At 35.8% G+C, this 16,033-nt stretch overlaps 1 protein-coding gene across 1 annotated transcript in view; it reads left to right on the forward strand.

The window, feature by feature from the left end:
• LOC148939830 (uncharacterized) overlaps positions 1-5,174 on the forward strand; it is a 48,907-nt gene extending 43,733 nt beyond the window's left edge. Inside the window, exons 4-5 of the mRNA XM_089106011.1 lie at positions 3,143-3,396; positions 5,114-5,174. Of these exons, the coding sequence (XP_088962137.1) occupies positions 3,143-3,396; positions 5,114-5,174 (315 nt within the window). The remainder of the gene's footprint in view (positions 1-3,142; positions 3,397-5,113) is intronic.
• The last annotated feature ends 10,859 nt before the right edge of the window (positions 5,175-16,033 follow it).

Genomic DNA, 16,033 nt, shown 5'->3' on the forward strand with positions numbered 1-16,033 from the left:
TGTCAGAGATAGCACTTCAGGTTCCTTTAGACGAGTTTGTTCGTGTCTTTTTTAAAAAAAAGACATTTTCAAAAGACAGATTATTTTCATTTGTATTACTTTCTCTGTAGCTCCTCAATTATGCATGTGAGGGGGGAAGACTTCCCCCAACCACTGTCTACGCTAAGGTTTCAGTTTTTATCTCAAGACTTAAAAATGAACGCAATGCGATAAAAGTATAACTCAAAATAACATATATAGAATAATATATGCACTTAACACGGAACAATTAATCAAAATTGCATATTATGAGTTGAGGCTCACCCAAATGATGGCCCAGGGGGCTCACCATTCCACAATCTATCAAATTAATCCTGCAATAACTGAAAATATAAAGTGTTTTTGTGTATTTTAACGTCTTCCACAACTCAAACGGTCCAACATTCTACTGCCCAATGAGTGTGTCTGATCTCCTAAACCGTGAACGGGATAGATAACTGAAGTTCCGCCCCGTATTGGATGAGTCTCCAACCTCCCCCTCCCCCGCTCTTCCTGTCTATGCTAAAGTTATCTTCTTTATGCCATGTACGCCACCCCCCCCTCAAAGACGTTAATAAGATAAAGTTTTGTATGGGAAGAACACATAGTAAATCTATTATAATTATTCAATTATAAGGTTAAAATACATACTCTGTGGTAGATGCATAATTGTTTTGGCACACAAAATCCTGTTAAGGTCAAGTCTAAACAGTCGTGATTCCTTTGTGTCAGCAAGTGAAATTGTCTAAACCCCTTTTTGGAGCTATTTTTTCAATCCATTCATTGTTGTCAATCGCTGTCCACAAGTTATGCAAGCTGTCTATTGTTCATATATAAGGTTTTTATCAAAGAGGTAATCGTATAGACTTTGAAAAAAACCTCATTCGATTTAAATTGAAAGTTCTAGATCCGTTTTTAAAAGTCAAGAATAATCGGACACTAAGCACCCCCCATGCCATTAAAACTTGAAACTTTTAGCAATCAAAAATGAACAAAAATTAATTTAAAAAAAACTTTCCGAAAAAAAAGTTTTTCAAAGAATAGTAAAGGCAATTTTAAACTTAAGCTCTGCATATAAAAATACCTTTTAAAATTAAAAATAAACAATAACAGAAATTACTATTAAAGAACAAAAAAAACCTAAACCGAATAGAAACTCAATAAGAAGTCACAGCAAAAAACGAAAATCAAGGAATGATATGACAGAATAAACAGATACTAAAGTCAATAATAATTAAATTAAATAAGCAAGTCAAGCTTAAAAGGAAAAAAAATAGTTTGCTATTAAAGTATAAATGAAACTTAAAACGAACAGAAATTAAGTAGACAATCAATGCCAACAAACATACAATATATATTAATGTAAATGAATAAATAAATCTTAAAACGAGTGAAACTTAAATTGAATATGCAAATCAAGTTTGAATCGAATAAAAATAACTATAAACAAGAGTTTGGGTATTGCCTCACTGCAGAAGCCTAAAACCTACTGCGTCATTGGCGCTTTACTGAATATGAATTGTATTACAAATGTTTTCTTTTGTACTTAATATTGAAAATAAATATTAAAATTACAGTAAAATTTTGAACTGATTAGCTTACAGCAATTAATATCATTATACATCAAGTATTCAGTTTAATTTATTAGTTCTTTCCAAGATTGGTCAAGACAAATATAGTTTCACTACAAACAAAATTTGGATACTGCCCTCTTCTTTAACTGTAAAAACCTAAAGCTTCCTTGCGTCTTTGGCGCTTCACTGAAAACGAATTACTCGTATATTACAAGTTTATTCTTTACCAGTTCTTACAGCATTGAAAATGAAAATAAAAATTACAGTGAAAAAAAAATCTTGAACTGATGGATATTTCAACAATAATATCATTATACATCTAATTTTCAATTTGATTTTGTTTATACTTTCCAAGACTGTTCAAGACTCATATAGTTTTCAGTAAGGCGTAGCTTATTTACAAGTACTTGGAGGTGTGCCGTATTTCATTTAATTTGTATCTTAATGACGCAAGTTCTGTAATTCGTATAAAAAGAACTATAATTAAGTATCGTTTTTTTTGTATTTTTTTATCTGATCCGGAGAGAAGAAGAAAAAAATATACAGCTACGTTTTTTATCGTCGTACCTGTATAAATTTAACTTGTACTTTTTTTTCTGTCAAGCAATTACCCCTGTGAAAATTCTTAGTTTTGCTTTCTTTAAACTGTAGACAAACAGAAGGGTAAAAGTAATCCCATTATTTACCTAGTAAATTTTCCATTAAAAAATTTATCACATAGGCCGCGAATGGTCCCCATGCAAGGTAGTCTTTTATGGAAGAGCTGAATTAAAACAGAGGGACCACCATCCCGTCATTGCTACATTCGATGTTGATGCTCTCTGTTAACAGGGAATAACAGCAGCAATCACGTGTGCTCTGCTGTAAACATAGCATTTCATAATTACTGTCGCTTTTTGTTCCATGCATAATTGTGTATATTTCTTTCATTTTTGAAAAAGTGAATTTGTTGTTAACCTATGACATCACTTACTCTCACTTATCCTGCATTTTTCAGGGTTAGCAGATATAGCTTATCTGACAACTAACCCAGACCGTTTCAAGTAGCAATCCTTCTAAATTCTGACATCATAAACGTTTCTTGAAACGCATAGCACAAGTAATGGCGAAGTAATCGCGTGTACTCTGCCATAAACATAGCTTATTTACAAATCCCTGAAGGTGTATCATATTTCATAACTACTGCCGCTTCTTCTTCTATAAAAGTAATTCTGTAAATTTTTTCCATTTTCGAAAAGATTCAATCTATTACACATATGACATCACTAACCTTCACTTATCCTGCTTTTTCCAGTATTAGTAGATGCAACTTATGTCCTCTCAATGAGTGGAGCTGTGTAACTGTGATTGTGGTGGTTGTGTCTATGGTATTACTTTTATTGGTGAGTCAACAAAGGGTTTTATAGGGTTCGAGTTCGGTTTGTTTGGCTGTAGAAAGTCGTAGAAAGCGGTCGATATTTCGAAAAAATAATGAATTTGTTTTTAAATTTAGTACTAAAAGATGAATAGCATAGAATACAGTAAAGTCATAATAAATCAGATAATTCCAGGAGCAGAAGCAGATAGACGGTAATGGCTTTCCGATGTTGGCAAAGAACTTCTCATTTATCGTACTGGATAAACTGTCTAGGTTGTGCCTTCACGAAACCAGTGTTTTCGAAAAAGTAGCCCAAGTAACTCAACAAATTAGCGAAATCCTTTTAAGTTGTTTTGCGCCCATATTTAATATTGAAAACATGACTGTGGAGAGTGAAGATGCTGATGATGTGAAGAAAATCATAACTCAATTTTCTGAAGTTCTACAGTAAGTTTTGTTTGTTTATATTTTCCTATTATAGTTATTTCTGCTTGAATAACTGTCAATTCTTAGACCTGAAGTCCTTCCGAATATTGAGCTCACGTGTTCGATACCCTTTTTTATTAGCAGAAAAAATTTTTCCTTTGGAAAAATAGTTTTGTGCTAATATAATCGCGAGTCAAAATGGCCCGATTCTAGAAATTTGGCAGGCCTGGTCAAGGCCGTATTCATGGGAGAAGGTGGTCTGAACCCCCCTCGAAATGTTTGTCTGAATCGTAAAAACGTAACAAAAATGAACATAAGAAATTATGCTTTTTTTTAATCCCCCCCCCCCCCGAAAAAAAATCCTGGTTATTTGTTCGCTGCCACTGGTGAAAAGAGTTGCCCCTTCTATGTACTGTAAAGGAAGTCAACATCGGGAGGAACTGGAAATATGTTGTTGAAGAATTCAATTATCTGGGATCTGCACTGTCAAGGGATGGCTCAATCGCAAAAATTGTTGCATCCCAAATAACCAAACCCTCAACAGTTGTTGGGAAGCTGAATAACATTTGGCTAAAACCATATATAAGCCGCCATACAAAAATACGTATTTACAACGCTTCAGTCAACACCGTGCCACTATAAGGAGTAGAGACGTAGCCTGCCGTAAAATCTGTCCTCTAGACAGTGGATCGGCAACCTTTTGTTACAAAAGGGCCAAAATTTTACGTGGAGATATTACGCGGGCCGCACATTGGTCATATGTCGTTAAACTGTAATGTATTTTGTAGGCATACCTTAATGATTAGAGTATAACCACTATTTATATACAAATATTTTAGGTTTAAAAATAAGAGGCTTAATGCATATTTTTACGACATTAATTTTAGTCAATATAATCAATGAGATTTTTGTTGTTGCATTTGACTTGCAATTTTTGTTTTACAATAGCTTGCATATTTGTAGTAGTATTGTGTCTAAATGTATATAACCGAGAACAGTGTTGTTTTTTCGATAATTCAGAATTAAAAAAGTTTGCTTAAAAATATATTTATAAAAAAATATATATATAAAAATTTCTTAACAGAAATTATTTGCTTAGTAAACCTTTTTAAATCCTTGCAGTATTCAGAAGACAAACTTCTTTAGAAATCCATCAAGTTGTTTTTTTTTTAAAAGCGATTTTAAGTGTGTATCACTTTGCAAATCTATCGCGTTGATCTGCAAATCACTTAGTACATTATTGACAGCACTGCGAAGGGCTTTTTGAAAAATATCCATCTTACGTGAGATCTTTTTAAATCAGCAAACCGATTTTCAAACTCAGTTTGAAGCTGTATTGATGCACTTTTAATTTTACTTTTTTGCCAAACAAAATTTATATCTATTGCTTTCTATTCTATTCCTTCTATTCTATTCTTTCTATTCCTTTTCTATTGCTTTCTTGTAATTTGGAAAGTGATCGAGCTATCTTTCATCAATATGCTTGATAAATAATGATAAAAAAGGTTAAAAAACCCAAGATCCCAGGCCTATGTATATCAATTTATTTTTACGGATCCTATCAGCCAGTCTATCCCTGCCTCTTTGGCACTGCTCCATTTCCGAGGGGTTGGCTTGTTTTTTTTTGCTAAAGCAAAGTAGTCAAAATGTCACAGTCAAATGTCACATGCCTTGACAATTATAGTCACAAATAGTTGAGGTTTCAATCGCAATCAGTCAGAGTCACAAATATTTGCAGGTGCAAGTCGTCAAAAATTCAAACAGTTAAAAGCAGTCACAATTTGATAAAGTCCCAATAACTCTTAGTCGGAAAGTGTGTAACTGGGCCGTAAACACAGTCAGAACCCTGTTCTTTTATATGTTATGTGTTATGTAAAGTGTTAAGTGTAAAGTGTTATGTAAAGTGTTATATGTTATGTAAAGTGTTAAGTGTAAAGTGTTATGTAAAGTGTTATATGTTATGTAAAGTGTTAAGTGTAAAGTGTTATATGTTATGTAAAGTGTTAAGTGTAAAGTGTTATATGTTATGTAAAGTGTTAAATGTAAAGTGTTAAGTGTAAAGTGTTAAGTGTAAAGTGTTAAGTGTAAAGTGTTATGTAAAGTGTTTTAACTACCATGTCAACAACGGAGTGGAATAGATCCAACATTGGACTTTGTTTTATCCCGAGGTGCGAATTGAGGTAATTAAGGTACTAATTTAATTAGTAGTACTAATTAAAGCAGTACTAATGAAAGTAGTAAGGTAATAAAAGTAGTACTTCTAGTAGCCTCAGAGTTTAAATTTATTGCTTTCAGCTGCTGCTCCGATATTGTTCATATGCCCTTTTGACAACCTGCATGCATAGACTGCATTTTGATTTTGTTCAATATACATCGCCTAATAGTCTCACCCTCATGCCCTTAGCCATCTCAGATATATTGCAGAATAGTCATTTTAACATCTATATTTGGTTATAAAACCCCTTCAATATGTCTTGAAGTTTCACCTTAATATCTTAATCGATTCCTAAGATGTTGTAACGTTCCCTTATCAAACAGTTCGTGGTAACGAACTGTAAGTAAGGAGCAACCCGGCTCAATAGTAACCGAAATGCTAATTTTGATATCAATAGATACATCAACAGAATCAAATTTTTATGCTGATTTCAAATATATATGTTTCATCAAGTTTAATCTTACCTATCAAAAGTTATGCGCCTGAAAAAATTTGCCTTATTTTCGAAAAAAGGGGGAAACACCCCAAAAAGTCATAGAACTTTAATGAAAATCCCACCATCGTATTCAGCGTATCAGAAAATCCTATTGCGGAAGTTTCAAGCTCCTATCTGCAAAAATGTGGAATTGTGTATTTTTTGTCAGAAGTGAGATCACGGATGCGTGTTTATCTTTATTTTATTTTCCCAGGGGTGATCGTATCGATCCAGTAGTCCTAGAATATCGTAAGAGGGCTCATTTGAACTGAAATTAAAAGTTCTAGTGTCATTTTTAAGTGACCAAAGAAATTGGAGGGCAACTTGGCCCCCTTCCACTCTCATTTTTTTCCCAAAGTCACCCAATCGAAATTTTGAGATATCTGTTTTGTTCAGCATAGCCGAAAATCTGATAAATATGCCTTTGAGGATGACTTAATCCCCCGCAGTTTCCGGGGAAAGGGCTGGAATTTATGAACTTTGCCCATTGTTTACATATATTATTGGTTAATGGGAAGTATAAAGACGTTTCAGGAGGGATTTTATTCTGATAAGGTGGGGGGGGGGGGTTGGAGGAGGGGGTTATGGGGGAGGATCCTTCCATGGAGGATGTTTCCTTGGGGGAAGGTACATTTCTATGAAGGGGTGTCGGATTTCCCAGCATTATTTAAAAATGATCAGAAATTAAATCAAAAACTAGTTTTTTCAACTGAAAGTAAGGAGCAACATTAAAATTTAAAACAAACAGGAATTTTTATGTATATGAGGGGGTTCGACCCCTAGTCAATACCTCGCCTTTTTCGCTAAAGTTTTTTTAGTACTTTCAAAAGAGCTATCTATTCTAATTAACTGGCCTTTGTGATTCAGGGGTTTGTGATTCGAACAAAATTCGAACTTTAGCGTAAAGAGCAAGGTATCGATTGGGGGCAAACTCCCTAATATACGTAATAAAACATACGAATATAGAAGTTCGTTACGTAAGTTAATTCGTAAGTTACGTCAGAACAAAATTTCGAGAAAGCCATTTAGCCAAAAAAGTAAAATTAATATGCAAATTTTGTTTTAATTATTTATGTACGGTGAGCCAAAATCAAAGCTGCATTATTCCAAAAACTTTCAGAAATTAAATGAAAAAACAAGTTTTTTTTAACCGAAAGTAAGGAGCGACATTAAAACTTAAAACGAACAGAAATTATTCCTTATATGAAAGGGGTGTCCCCACTTCAATACCTCGCTCTTTACGCTAAATTTTGAATCTGTCACACAACTTTATTTTTTAAAAAAATAAAAAACTGCCAACAACAGCCCCTTTCATATACGGAATAATTTCTGGTCGCTTTAAGTTTTAATGTCGCTCCTTACTTTCAGTTAAAAAAACTTGTTTTTTTTCATTTGATGACAAACTTAGATGGAAATAGTGTCTTTTGATTTAGTTAAACATCTCCAATAATAAGCTCTGAAATTGCAAAGAAAAATTCAAGACAGCTCGATGCATAACCAAATGCTAAGAATGTATGGATGTTATTGGTCTTTTTAGGAAGGAGGAGGAAGTGTGTGAGGAGGAAGCTCCTCCTCACACACTTAAATCTCTGTTTGGCAACACGTGCCGAAGTTGAGGGAGACCCACGGTGAAGGGTGAGTATTTAAGATGGTGCAGGGAACCCGTCGGGTAAAAAAATTCCTCGAAACATCCATGGATGCCTTGTGTCACAACATCCTCGGAAGAAACTACTTTTTTTTTTTTGTGTTAAGTAAGCACAGGATTTCCGTTCGGAGAGTGGTCCTTAATCGAGGACCAAGACTGTCGCACAAATGTCACTTTTTTAAGCGTATGTTACTATCAAGAGCGGATCCAGGATTTTTGTTCGGGGGGGGGGGGGGGGTTACCCCATTTTTTCCCGTGAACTTTGTCTAACATCCCGTGGTTTTGTCTTTACAGGTATTTTTTAGACTAATTTTCGACTCGGTCAAAAATTTCGGGGAGGGGGGGGTTCAAACCGGGTACCCCTCCCCTGGATACGGCATTGGTTACTATACTTATATTCTCTTTGAATATATCACAGACATGGAAAATAACCGACATAAAGCATCCATTCATGAAGCCCCTTCAACTTCATCTGTTGTTTGCTTGAGATTTAAGCCGCGTCTTCATTTACCTTTTTCATTTGAATTTAGCAAAGCACCTCCAGTACCATGGTCATTCAACGCACGGTTTATGGTCTATTCACAATGGGAGTTTGATGATACCGAGATTTAACTAGCGCCAATTTAAGCCAAACAGATTTTTCGTTGAATTCTCCGATTGGTTCATAATAGCGCTCATTGAATTTCGGTATTAGTGAAATCTCATAGTGAATTCAAGAGTTGGAGCCAACTTCGTGTGAAAAGACAAATGAAGACAGGGGTACTCTTTCTAAACCTTTATTCCCAAGCAGAAATAGCTTGAAATAGGCATGCACACAAGATTTTTTTAGGGGGATAAGCTCTAAACACCTTTGCTACCTATATGCAAGCCTTTTTTAATACCTAATGAGGAACTAACTTAAATGGCATTTTTTTAGTTTATTTACAAATTGAGTTTTATTACAAATTTATTTGGTAACATAAAATATCGTATATTCTTCACCTTTTTATGTGTTGCTGAATTGCTAATGTTGTACTACAAAATCGTATTTGGATTTAACTAGCACAAATCTCCGTAATTCGTCACTGTTTAAGTGTTTCTGCATTTGTATTTCTAACGCTTCTACTGATACGAGCATTCCTGCTGATAGTGACTGCTCTCTGACCCTTTTTCTAGGCCTTATGGATGCATTTCTTGCACGTTTCCTTCCTGAAACCCCACTATTTTTTCTTTGTTCAACTATCCTTTTATTGTCAGCTGGTTCACTGCAACCCAACATAAAACAAAAGAGAAACCCGAAATTGAATTTCATTTTTCACTTGATGCACCTCCTTTGAACTACAAAAATAAACTAATAATTTGACCTAGAGTTCTTTCCGTTTTATCAGTGGGGTAAAGTAGATTTTATCAGTTCCGTTTTGTGGAGTATTTCAAATTAGAATTTTATTAATTATTAATGAGATACCTGCATACACTTAGCCTAGTTTGACCTAATACAATGCAAAAATTGTAATGTAATCCAACGCCTCAATGGTAAATAATTAAAGTGTCCAGTTGTTTATTTGATTAAGTCCTTGAAACAAGCATTATTTTTTTAAAGATTCATTACATGTATTCAATTTAATTCACTCAATCATCTGAGGAAACAGCTTTTTTGGTGTTTGTTAGAATGCTTGCGGATGGAGGATGTTCTCAAAAGTAATTTATAAAACTAGCTTACCCACCCTGCGTCAGTGGCGGATCCAGCGGCTGCCCCCCCCCCCTAAGATAGTCTAAAGTAGTGTAATTTACTTAATTAACGCAAGTTTGCCTTAATTAAAATTGCTTTTAACGTAAGTTTATCGGATCAACCTATTTTGTCCCCCCCTAAAAAATCCTGTATCCGCTCCTGCCATGCGTTCTTGAGACCTATAAAAATTCAAGGAATCCCCCCCCCCAACATTCTTTTCATGTGTCAATTTCTCCCAGGAAAATTCACCCTGTGCAAAACTCTCATTCTTCCCTCCCATGAAAGATTTCCGCCACGTATTAATATCTATCGTAGTTTAAAATTTAAAAGTATTTGAAAAATTGGTTTGAGATTATTAATTCCCACTTTACGACCTCAATGCCATCTATTCTAAGTATTTATAGGCTTGCGTCTCTAATTTAGAAAAATATTCGATACATTAAATGGGCCTTGAAGCATCAAACTCCTATTTGACGTAATCAATTTATTTTGACCATCTTCTTGACTAATACTTGCTAAATTGTTAAATGGGACAAGGACAAGTAAATTGTTTAATGGGACAAATTGACTTGAAATCGATTTGCATCGATTGACTAAGTATCAATTATCCAAGAAGGGGAAGATAGGCTGCTTCGTGGGTTAATGAGGTCTGGGTCTCCCCTTTATATTGTGGCAGTAGGAAATTTTGTATTTCCTACGCGAGACCGTTTTTCGGTCTCGCGACCGACCGAAAAAACGATGGTCTGACAGCCTGTCCGAGTTCCTGACGATGGCAAATATCAGGTTGAGCGATGTGCAAACGCTTGCCATGGACCGAAGTGGATGGAGGAAGCAGACGTCACTCTCTACGCCGAGCAGCGCCCGGCAGGAGACATAAGTCAAGTCAAGTAGGAAATTTTGTATTGGAAGGGAAGAATGTCAAATGCAGTATAATTTTTCTTTACTATTTGTCTTTTTTCTATATGGCTTTAGAAGGCTTTCAAATACAGATTATTATTATTACTATCCAAATTTTGGAGTGGTGTCCAACATATTTTATAAACGGTTCAAATTATTCTAAACAACTTGAAAGGTCTACAACGAGAAATGAAATAACCAAAATTATATCTGAGATAAGTAGTGTCCTCCAGGACCCAAAACTTGGAATACTCAAGTCGTGGCACAGTAGGTTTGAGCTTGGTAATACGGGACTCAGAGATTGAACCTTGCCGTAGCAACACTCTGCAGGCCTAACGCAGGGACCTTAGTAGTCAAGAAGCCTCGTTAATCCGATTACTTACTACTACTACGAGGGTCTTGAATGGGTGAGGGATTTTATACCTAAAATCTTCGCAAGTGACATATTTTATGGCGAGAGGCACTTGAGCCGAATCATAACCCATTAAGGGGTACCACTTCCATGTTGAAGATGCATTGGGAGGTGGCACCGTTCTCCGCAACGGTGCAACGGATGTATAGCTTGTGTATTATATCTAATAGGTTTGTATAGTATGTATAGGTTTTCGATACATTAAAAGGGCATTGAAGGGTCATGATGTGGCGCAGTGGGTTTGATCTTAGCTTGGACCTTCTGAGATTGAACCTTGCTGTAGCAATACGCTGCAGGGTCGACGCAGGGATCTTAATAGTCAAGAAGTGCCGTTAATTCGGTTACTTACTGTCACTACTAGGGCCTTGAAGGGGGGAGGGACTTTATGCCTAAAGCCTTCGCAAGAGTGTACTCCACAACTTTTTTTCAGTTTCTTGGTGGTGGGATGAACAGTGTAGTAATGCATACAGGATACATAAACATGTATTCGTTTTTCTTCTTTGATTTCGTAATATGGGTTTCTAGAAAAGCTAAATGGAATTCGATGTTAATACCGTATTTTAATCGTTTTCATTGATCAAATGTAATTATTATTTTTTAAAGAAAATTCTCGTAAGGGTATAAAACTAAGAGTCAGTCAAGGGCTTGGGCCTAAAAACCTTGTAAGTGGACATGGGAATTTTGGTTGTTTTATTTATTTTTTATCTGACTGGTCTTAATATGACTAATGGCCCGTCATCTATATGACTATATAAATGTTTTTTATGCGACTAATCAATATGACCCCATCTCAAGATTGACTTCACATCTATTCTTTTCACTACTGCAAAATAAAACACGCTATTTTAAACACCCGAGGCTGTATCTAGGAGGAAGGGGCTCAAAGCCTCCCAGCTCCCCTAAAATGTAGCCCCCCACCCGCCCGAAATAAAATCCTGGGTACAACCTTGCCTTTTTTGTTGTTGTAAAATTCTAGTTTAGCTACTTTTTGGTATCATGGAAAGGGGTTGGGTTAGGAAAATGAAACTTTCAGGGATGGGTCTACAGAAAGGCCGTATCCAGGGAGGGGGGTTACCCGGTTTGAACCCCCCCCCCCCCGAAATTTTTGACCGACTCGAAAATAAGTCGAAAATTAGTAAAACCTAGGTAAAAATCAGTAAAATTAGTCGAAAACTGAGTCAAAAATTAGTACCCCCCCCCCCAAAAAAAGTAAAAAATTAGTAAACCCCCCCTCCCCTGAACAAAAATCTTGGATACGGCCCTGGTCTACAGACTAAAATATGTCCCGAAAGATATTTTGAAGTACCTACCTCCACTCCTTCTCCCTCTAGAGGATAATTAGGTTCCTAACCTAACCTCTTTCCAAGATCGCAAAAAGTAGCTAAACTAGAATTTTACCCGGCCTATGTGCCTGCCTTATTATAATACCTATTGACCAACTGGGTATAAATTGAATAAGAAAATATTTTATTTTTGTTTATTAACAAATCCGTTGTAAAATGTCGTGACAAGTTATATATATATATATATATATATATATATATATATATATATATATATATATATATATATATATATATATATATATATATATATATATATATATATATATATACATATATATATAAATTAAAAGACTACGAAAGACAACTCACTTTTTTTTACCATAGATTTGTAACATAATCGGAAGCAGATTTAACTAACACAAATTTCTGTAATTCTTCTCTGTATATGTGTCGCTGCATTCTTAGTTCCAGTAGTTTTTGCAACTCTTCTCTGCTTAGACCTGATATTGACTGTTTCCGGAGCCTTCTTCTAGGCCTTACGGGTGCATTTCTTGCACGTCTCCTTCTTGGAACTAATGAAACTCCACTATTTTTGCTTTTTCTTTGTTTAACTTTGCTTTTATTTTCAGCTGATTTGCAGCAACCGCACATAAAACAGGAGAGAAACCCAAAATTAAATTTCATTATCACTTGATATAACTCTTTTGAACTAAAAGCGTCAACTAATTCTTTTACTAGGGGTCCTTTCCGTTTTATCAGTGGGGTAAAACATATTTTATCAGTTTCGTTTTGACAAGGATGTCAAATTTGAATTTGATTAATTATTAATGAGATCTATGCATACATTGTGAATTAGCCAATATGAATAAGTATGACAGTAATGTATAAATTTAATTGTAAATAAATGCTATTCCTCAATGATAGGCAATTAAATTATTGATTAAAGAAATTAAATTAATTAATTAGGCAATGATAGGCAATTAAATAGGCAATTTGATTAAGTCCTTAAAACAAACATCATAGAAAATTTTAAAAGGAGACTCATTACAGGCAGGGTTGATTCTCCTGCCTTTTTATTGGGGGGGGGGGGGGCAAGAGGGGGCCATATCTGGATAGTCAAAGGGCATGGGATGTATAATATTGTTTCTCCACATTATTGGGAGGGGGGCACCTGCCCCTCCTTGCCATCCCCAAACGACGCCGCCCCTGATTGCAGGTTATCAGTTTAACGCACCCAACATTTGAGAAACGAACTCAATATGTTTGGTGTTTGTTGAGTGTTTGCGGATGGAGGATGTTTTTAAAAGTAATTTATAATGAACTAGCTTACCTGTCGCACATTGTTGGGATCTCAAAAGAAATAAAATTCAAGGAAAATTCCCTCTGTAGAAACATGCTCGATATTTGAGATATCACTAGTTTATTTATGTATCAGTTGAAGTAAAATAAGGCAGTATTAAAAATAATTTCACCCTCCCCTGCTCGTAAAAAGAGCCCCCTCCCAGGAATTTGCTGAATAGGGTAGAAAAATAAATAGTGTACGTGAGTATACCTTATCCACTTAACCCTAACTTCCCCAGATGTAGTCTGCAACAGATCAGAGGCAACGCTGTAGCGTTGCCTATAGTAAAGGCCATACGGCTCCAATGTTTTATTATTTATTTATTTACTATTTTTTTCCCCAGAGGCACTTCATATGGAAGGGCTCGTCTTAGAAACTTCAAAGGGGCTTATTTGATTGGAAATCAAGAGGTCTAGTTCCCTTTTTAATAGTCGAAAGTGATTGGAAGGCAATTAGCCCCCCCACACCCATTAATCCCCCTAAAACATCCAATCAAAATTTTGAGAACACCATTTTGTTCAGCGTAGTTGAATTCCACATAGAAAATATATTTCTGAGCAGGACACTCCCCCGCAACACTCAAGGCACGGCTTTTAAGTTATGCCCTGGGGGTATATAAGGCTTTTATAGAAGGCGTTGTCGTAGAATCTTCAAAACAGGCTGATTCGATTGGAAATTCAAAGGGCTAGTGCCCTTTTTAATAGTCGAAAGTGCTTGGAGGGCAACTAGCCCCCCCACGCCCCTGATTCCCACAAACACATCCAATCAAAATTTTGAGATAGCCATTTTGTTCAGCGTAGTTGATTTCCAGATAGAAAATATGATTTTGAGGAGGACACTCCCCCACAACCCTTAAATCAAGGGTTTTAAATTATGCCCTGGGGGCATATAAGGTTTTTATTGAAGGCGTTGTCGTAGAAACTTCAAAAAGGCTCATTCGATTGGAAATTCAAAGGGCTAGTGCCCTTTTTAATAGTCGAAAGTGATTGGAGGGCAACTAGCTCCCCCCCCCCTCCCCCACGCCCATTATTCCCCCGAACACATCCAATAAAAATCTTGAGATATCCATTTTGTTCAACGTAGTTGATTTTCAGATAGAAAATATGTTTTTGAGGAGGAAACTCCCCCGCAACGCTCAAGGCAAGGGTTTTAAGTTATACCCTGGGGGCATATAAGGTTTTTATAGAAGGTGGTGTCGTAGAAACTTCAAAAAAGACTCATTCGACTGGAAATTCAAAGGGCTAGTGCCCTTTTTGATAGTCGAAAGTGATTTGAGGGCAACTACCCCCCCTCTCACGCCACCTTTTCCTCAAACACATCCAATCAAAATTTATTAAACGTAGTTTTAAGTTCTGAAAATTAGGTCTTTGAGGATGACAACTCCCCCACAGCCCTCAGGGCAAGGGTTGTAATTTAAGGATTCTCTGAATCCTTCCCATTATTTCTTATAATAACTTTAGCTCGTATAAACTTTAGAGAGGGCTCATTTGATTGGAAATTGAATGTTCTTGTTCACTTTTTAAGAGTCAAATGAAATTGGAGGGCAACTAGCCCACCGCCTTCTCCGCGCCCTAAATGCATCAGATAAAAATTTTGAGATAAATATTTTGTTAAAATAGTTCAAAGTTATGATAACAAAAAACTCCGGTGTCGACACAGCCCACCAGGGCCCGCGGGTAGGCGTTATAAGTTATGCCCTGGGGGCATATAAACAATCATTAAATAAACAGTCAACGCCAACAAACATACAATAAATATTAATGTAAATTAATAAATAAATTTAATGTTGATATTAATGTAAATTAATAAATAAATTTCTGTTGGGTGGAATTTAACGTGGGGGAATTATTAGCAGGAAAAGAAAATGTTCTTTGAGGGGGAGGAATTTCCCAGGGGTAGTTTTTCAAATGTGAATTATTCAGGGAGGGGATGACTAAACCCATTCGATAATATTTTAAGTTTTACATCTGAAAGTAACGGGAGTAAAGAATCAACGGAAATCTCAGAGATAGCACTTCAGGTTCCTTTAGACGAGTTTGTTCGTGTCTTTTTAAAAAAAAAGACATTTTCAAAAGACAGATTATTTTCATTTGTATTACTTTCTCTGTTGCTGCTCAATTATGCATGTGAGGGGGGGACTTCTCCCCACCACTGTCTACGCTAAGGTTTCAGTTTTTATCTCAAGACTTAAAAATGAACGCAATGCGATAAAACTATAACTCAAAATAACATATATAGAATAATATATGCACTTAACACGGAAAAATTAATCAAAATTGCATATTATGAGTTGAGGTTCACCCAAATGATGGGCCAGGGGGCTCACCATTCCATAATCTATTAAATCAATCCTGCAATAACTGAAAATATAAAGTATTTTCGAGCATTTTAACGTCTTCCATAACTCAAACGGTCCAACATTCTACCGCCCAATGAGTCTGTCTGATCTCCTAAATCGGGAACGGAGGAGATAAGTGAAGTTCCGCCCCGTATTGGATGAGTCTCCAACCTCCCCCTCCCCTCTCCTACTGTCTACGCTAAAGTTTTATTCCTTCTGTCAACTACGCCGCCCCCACCCCAAAGACTTTAATAAGGTAAAGTTTTGTATGGGAAGAACACATAGTAAATCTATTATAATTATCCAATTATAAGGTTAAAATACATAATCTGTGATAGAT

This window comes from Artemia sp. Qi Xiang Cuo, chromosome 20, assembly GCF_049724085.1.
Source record: "Artemia sp. Qi Xiang Cuo chromosome 20, ASM4972408v1, whole genome shotgun sequence".
NCBI classification, from domain to species: domain Eukaryota; kingdom Metazoa; phylum Arthropoda; class Branchiopoda; order Anostraca; family Artemiidae; genus Artemia; species Artemia sp. Qi Xiang Cuo.